The sequence below is a fragment of the Peromyscus californicus genome, unplaced genomic scaffold (genome assembly GCF_007827085.1).
Source record: "Peromyscus californicus insignis strain IS unplaced genomic scaffold, ASM782708v3 Scaffold_20__1_contigs__length_68692818, whole genome shotgun sequence".
Lineage (NCBI taxonomy): Eukaryota > Metazoa > Chordata > Mammalia > Rodentia > Cricetidae > Peromyscus > Peromyscus californicus.
The window spans coordinates 63,052,173-63,059,035 of NW_026294503.1; the positions used below are offsets into that span (position 1 = coordinate 63,052,173).

The 6,863-nt window shown below is 43.6% G+C and overlaps 1 protein-coding gene across 1 annotated transcript; it reads right to left on the bottom strand.

Annotated features, from left to right (window-relative positions):
* Positions 1-1,427: 1,427 nt before the first annotated feature.
* Positions 1,428-2,357, bottom strand: LOC128116332 (olfactory receptor 8S1-like). The gene has a single exon (XM_052747506.1). The coding sequence runs from the start codon at positions 2,355-2,357 to the stop codon at positions 1,428-1,430; it is 930 nt and encodes a 309-aa protein (XP_052603466.1).
* Positions 2,358-6,863: the final 4,506 nt, after the last annotated feature.

Sequence of the window (6,863 nt, forward strand, 5' to 3'; positions counted from 1 at the left end):
TTTTCCTCGGAATATATTTCTTTGTCTGGTTTTGGTATCAGGATCTCATAAAGTTACTTAAGGATATTTCTGCTTGTCTGTGTTTTGTTTTGGGGGGATCTTCTTTAAAATTTATATTATTGCTTCTGATGAATTTTGTCAAAACTTCACCATAAGGTCATGCAGACTTACAGTTTCTCTTATGAGAGGTTTTTAAGTACAAATTGAACTTTTCTGAATCTACTTGAATGTGAAAATTAAAAAAAATATTTTCAATATCAAATACTGATAGTAGATTTGGAGAACAGCTGGGACCTTCACATGCTGCTGGTGGGAACACGGAACAGTATTGAAAGTAGTAAAGCAATTTCTTATAAAGTTAAACATTAAAGTCAATCCAACCCCATAATTCCTCTCCTGGGTATCTACCCAGGTGGATGATACATACATCTTCACAGATATTTCTACTCATATATGTGAATCACAGAAGAAATGAATGTATCAATATCACTATGCTGAAGGAAGGAAGCAGACACAAACATGCTTCATGCCATGATTGCGTCTAGGTGAAATCCTCACAGAGGCAAAGTTATAGTCATTGAAGGATGATCTGTGATTACCAAGGGCCAGAAGTCGAAAGGAAATATACTCCAAAAAGGCCCATGGGAACTTAGTGTTGGGATAGAAAAATGTAATACATGACTGTAGTGGTGATTTGATTCCTATTCCTATACCTGCAGTTCTCAAAAATGCCTTTATGAAACTCATCACAATATACAGTGAATATATACCAACACCATTTATTAAAATAAAGAAATGATCAAACTGTACATTAAAGTTGATGAGTTATATGTAAGTTATGCTGCAGAATTAGATTATTTAAAAACTAAGACAAGGCAGACATCATACAGTCACCTCATATCCAAGGAGGAGGAAAATGAGATGGGGAAAGCTACTAAATCACATAGAAAAGAAGCTGGATAGTCTGAGCCATGTTTGAATCAATTGACCACAATCCTGGGCCAGCACTGGAGCTGAAACAGAATGGCCAGCCTATGGGGTCCCATGATCACCCCTAGTAAAAAGGCATTGACATTGATACATATATAATGGGACAGTGGAATTCTGCCCAAAGGAAAATGGGTCCCATTACTAAAAGAAAATAGAAAGTATTTGGGGGGTGGGTGGAGACAAACTAAGAAATGTCCTCTTTAAGATAAAATAATAAACAAGTACATTTAAATTAATTTCGTAGCAGAAGAGTCAGATACTTAGTGCTTTGTCTCTGAATAGAATAACTTTAAGGCCACCACGGGAAGAGGCATTACTCTGGGAAAACCCCAGTATTTTCACACGGCATCTGACTCTAGGGGCATTCCTGTTAAATCTCTCCATAGCTTGACCTTGGATCTCTCAAGTGTTTTCTTCACCCCGTGTCTCTGACCGACTTACTCAAAATGCTGGCAGCATTTTCCAAGCATTTTTCTGACAGCTGCCATCACCTCCTTGTTCTTCAGGCTGTAGATGAGGGGGTTCAGCATGGGGGTGATGACACTGTACTGTAGAGAGAAGATTATTTCCACGGGAGAACCCGAGGTGGGCATGGTGTAGCGCAGGCAGGCTGAGCCGAAGTACAAGATCACTATAGTGAGGTGGGAGGAACAGGTGGAGAAGGCCTTGCTTCTGCCCGTGGTGGAGCGCATGTTCAGGATAGCGGAGAAAATGCAACCATAGGAAGATAAAACCAGAAGAAAGGTTCCAGAGGCATGTAGAACAAAAGACCAGAGCAAGACAGTGGCGTTAGTGGAAACGTCAGAGCAAGACAGAGGGAAGAGGGACGGGATCTCACAGTTGTAGTTGTGTATGGCTCCATAGTCACAGAAGTCCAACTTCATAGCTAGGAGGGTGTTAATGAGTGAGCTCAGTATGGCCAGGCCCCAGGATCCCCACACAAGTCCCTCACACAGCTGGCTGCTCATCATCTGGCCATAGAGTAGAGGGTGACAAATGGCTGCGTAACGGTCGTAGGCCATGACTGCAAGGAGCAGAGCCTCGGTGCCTCCAATGGCATACACAAAGAAGGCCTGGGCCAGGCAGGCCTTCACGGGGATGGTTTTTGTCTCAGACACTAGATTTTCTAGCATCTTGGGCACAGAGACCGACGAATACAAAAGATCCACGAAGGAGAGGTGACCCAGAAAAAAGTACATCGGGGAACGGAGGTGAGCGTCAGCCATTATCACTAGCAGAATCACGGAGTTCCCCGTCAGGGTCAGGACATAGACCACAAGGAAAACCACAAAGAGCGCGGCTTGGACCTCAGCATCGGCAGACAGCCCAAGAAGGATGAACTCAGAGACAGCACTGAAGTTGCCCATAGCTGTGGGGGTGCCTCTTCCCCTTGGAATTTGAGAAACGAAAGTAAATAAAACAATAAAACCTCCTCTTACATGATGCCTTCTCTTCTTCAAATCAACAATTTCCTCAACACCCCAGAGCCCAAATTTCACTGGCTGTTGGTCCAGATGTGATAACAGTTTCTCTGTTTTAAATACCACGCATTCGTTGTCAGGCCAGCCAGCCGCCCACACTGGCCATTTTCCCCTCTGACATGGGTTATTATTGGGCTTTGGTTGTTTTAGGTTGTTTTTAGATCTTCAGTTCTTCTGAAGAAAATGGGGATCTAAAATAATACAGACGAAGAGTGAAAATGAGGATTCCAAAGACCGGAATTCCCAGTTCAGCTGAAGAGTCACTGCAGTCACGGTGGGAGGAGCCTAGTCAAGGATGATGCTAGGGCTGAAAGAGAGAGGTTTTTAAAAATATTTTGATGGTGGTCATGTCAACATTGGCTGTAACTGGGGTATAGTAGAAGTTTCTTTGGAAGAAGGAAAGATAATGAACTGCCTGATCAACTATTGGCCTGCAATGTCCTAAGCATACACTATCTTTTTTGAAATATATGTATATGTGTATATATATATATATATATATATATATATATATATATATGAGTGAACTAACAAGAAACACCCGTAATAAAGATGTGTAGGTAAAAGACGTGTAGTTGCAGTCATAGAGTTAATTACAGTTTCCTGTTTTAATTTTCTCTTGCTCTGGTTGGCAATCAGATATGGATGTCTAGCTCAGGGAGATTAATTTCAGCATAATCCATGTTCCTCATACTTTTAATCAACAGAGGTTAAGAGGCTGTGTGAGGTCAGAGTTGGTTGGCTTCCATGGGACTTACACATTTTCTCTAGGTTCTATACCAGCAAAATAAACAGTGGAAGAGTATATTTTCCATAAGTGGTTTCCTAACTCCCGAGTAATAGCTTGCCCACAAAGCCTAGAGGGGGTTCCTGCTTTCCATCCTGAGATATGTCCTTTATCTCCTGAGGACAGACAGATAATAACATCAATAAATCATTTCTTCTGAGTACAGAGACCATGGTGCCTGGGAGCCAGGAAGGAAGCTGCACTGTTGATGGAGTTTCAGACACTTCAGAAAAAGAAATGTCACTCCCAAAGCTAGCCCCAGCTGCAATCACCAGGGATGACTTGCCTTATAGAAATATTTCTGATTTTAGAAATTAAATTGAAGAAATAAACCTCTTGTACACACCAGGCACCCTCCTGTCTCCCTGACCCCTGCCACCAGTTATAGGGTTACAGTAGCTCCTGGCCACACCCAGATTTTTACATGAGTTCTGGGGATTAGAACTTAAGTTCTCATGCTTATGCAAAATTCTCTTACCCAGAAAAATAAAATAAAACCTGTTTTTGTGGCGGTTTCATGTGAAATATGCAAGGATATTTAACGACATTATCTAAGGTCCTCACAGAAGTTTTTGTCTTTACTAGAAGGGTCCCAGAAGAGCTAGAGAAACTGTTCAACAGTTAAGGGTTCATACTGCTCCTGAAGATGGCACATTTCAGTTCCCAGCACCCACACTGGGCATTCAGCTACAGATATGACACCCTATTCCAGTCTCCGTGGGCCCTCCACACATGTAAGTACGCCCACACAGACACACATATACATAATTAAAACTAGAAAAAAAATTAATAGGGTACCAGAAAATAAAATAATACTTCTATTAAAAAAATCTTATTTTCTTTCTTAGTGTTTGAAATCACACTGGTTTTAGCCATTCATTTCTACAGACTCCAGATGAACCAAACTTGAGGAAGTATAATAAAACGAGTTTAGTGGAAACTAAAGGGTGTGCATTTGAAAACCTCCTCACGGAAGATTCTAAAGGTTGTATTTGAAACAAGTAATGGAAGCAGGGTCCAGAGAGCCAGCACCCGCGTGGGAAGTGTGGGAACCAGCCGGTTATCTGGGGGAAGTCTGTGTCAGTGTCTTCCCGGATCTCTGGGATCACGACGGACCCCCAGCTTTAGAAGCTGGAGGGGAACTTCAGAAGCGAAGGGAACTTAAGATTGAAGGGTGCTGGGAACGAACCTCAGGGCAGATTTTGTCCTGCCAGTGTCTGCCGCGCCCACACGTACCTGTCCCGTGGTTCTAACGGTGAAATAAACAGCTCGCTGGAGCCCATGAACACGGCTTGGTGGATTGGGAGATACAGAACAAGGTGATTCAATTTTACTCTTTATATCTTCGCCGCTCCCTAGCCTTGCCTCAGGAGCTCCGGTGCGGCTTCCTGGCTTCCTGAAAGTTCTAGAAAATCCCTGGATGGTTTGATCCAGAGATGAGGCGATGAGAGAATCAGAATGCAGGGAAAGTGTCACTGGGGAGAAAACAGCAAAAATCATTTAACCATCTCTCTCTCTCTCTCTCTCTCTCTCTCTCTCTCTCTCTGTGTGTGTGTGTGTGTGTGTGTGTGTGTGTGTGTCTGTGTCTGTGTCTGTGTCTCTGGCATTTTCCCCAAATTTACAATGTGGATGACAGTATCACTTACAAAACTAAGAGGACTTAGCACTAAACAAGCCACGTCGGGTATTTCTAACCTGTCCACCATTCCAATTTTAATTATTCAGTGTTTTCCGCCAAACTAAAGAGAAACAAGGAATCAGAAATAAGATGCAGGTAAGAAGCAGGGTGGGGAGTGATAATTTCCTCCATGCATGAAGCAAGCTGGGTAAGTACTGGAAGTACTGGAAGGAGAGAGAGGACCATAGTGAGTGAAGGAACCATGCAGAGGGAAGGAGCAGATGACCAGCTCCAGGAGGTGGCCAGCAGAATTCTGGCTGATACATTGTTTACCTTGTTTTTGCATCCTGCAGATGGAGAGTCCAGTCAATCTGCCTTGAGGGCAAACAGGAAACCTTTTCACAACCATGGAAGTCCTGTAACTGGTAATTCTTTTTCTTTCTAGGAATATTTATGAATAAAAAGAGTCATATTTACCGGAACTCTCCCGGTCAAAAATGGTTACAATTGTCTCTGAACTCAGGCTTGTCCATGCCCTTGAAAAGAGAAAAGAGAAAGGAGTGAAAGTTCCCACCAGTTCACTGTGTAAGCAGCTCGTCTTCTATGGCCTCACTCCCAGGCACACATCCACTCTCTCCATATGGCTTCCACACCATTGTCAGTATTGACGGCAGTAGCAAGCTTGGAGTTCTCAGGGGTAACTGAGCACGGCAGGCAGCAGATTTAAATAGTTGATAGCTGGGTAGCTGAATTGGATCCCCAAAGACAGCTGGGTTGGTGCCTTGTATTCCTTGAAGGCACAACCTAAAACCAAAACTTTCAACTCATTAACTTGTTATTTGTTTTAGTTTGACTTGATTTTAAGTTGGCATCTAATACTGTACATATTTATTAGGCACAGTGTGATGCTTTGATACATGTATGTATACTATCCATGATGAGGTCAGAATCAGCCTATCACCTCAAACATTATTTCTTTGTGGTGAGTATGTGAAAATTTTCTTCTAGTTATTTTGAAACATACAGTTCATTGTTGTTACTGATGCCCACCCTATTGGGTAACAGACCACCAGAAACCTTCCTCTTAGATCTGATTATTCTTTTTTTATTACTTTTTATTTACTTTACATACTAACCACAATTTTCCCTCCCTCCTCTCCTCCTGTTCCCTCTCCCACCTCCTTTCTACTCCCCCCCTCCACTCCTCAGAAACGGTAAGACCTCTCATGGGAGTCAACAATGCAAGTTGAGGCAGGACTCAGCTCCTCCCGACTGCATCAAGGCTGAGTGAGGCATCCCACCTCTTTTTGGAATAGGTTCCAAAAAGTCAGCTCATGCACTATGCACAGATCCTGGTCCCACTGCTAGGAGCCCCACAAACAGAATGAGTTATACAACTGTCTCCCACATGCAGAGGGCCTAGGTCAGTCCCATGTAGGCTCCCTAGCTGTCAGTCTGTGAGCTCCCATGTCAACTGTCTCTGTGGGTTTCCCTGTCATGATCTTGACTGCCCTTGCTCCTACAATCCCTCCTCCCTCTCTTCAACTGAACTCCTGGAGCTCGGCCCAGTGCTTGGCTGTGGATCTCTGCATCTGCTTCCATCAGTTAATGGATGAAGGTTCTATGATGACAATTAGGGTAGTCATCAATCTGATTACAGAGGAGGCCAGTTCAGGCACCCTCTCCACTATTTCTAGGAGTCTTAGCTGAGGTCATCCTTGTGGATTCCTGGGAGTTTCCCTGGCACCAGGTTTCTCCCTAACCCTGTAATGGCCCCCTCTATCAAGATATCTCTTTCATTGCTCTCCCTCTCTTTCCCTCCCCCAACTCGGCCATCTCAATCCCTCATGTTCCCATCCCCCCACCACCACCCCCAGTTTGCCCAGGAGATCTCATACCCTTCCCAGGGCCATCCATGTGTCCCTCTTAGGGTCCTCCTTGTTACCTAGTTTCTCTAGACCTGTGGATTGTAGCCTGGTTATTCTTT

Bases quoted from the DNA above. Each gene is read 5' to 3' on its own strand.
- LOC128116332 (XM_052747506.1), bottom strand. From the start codon at position 2,357: ATGGGCAACTTCAGTGCTGTCTCTGAGTTCATCCTTCTTGGGCTGTCT.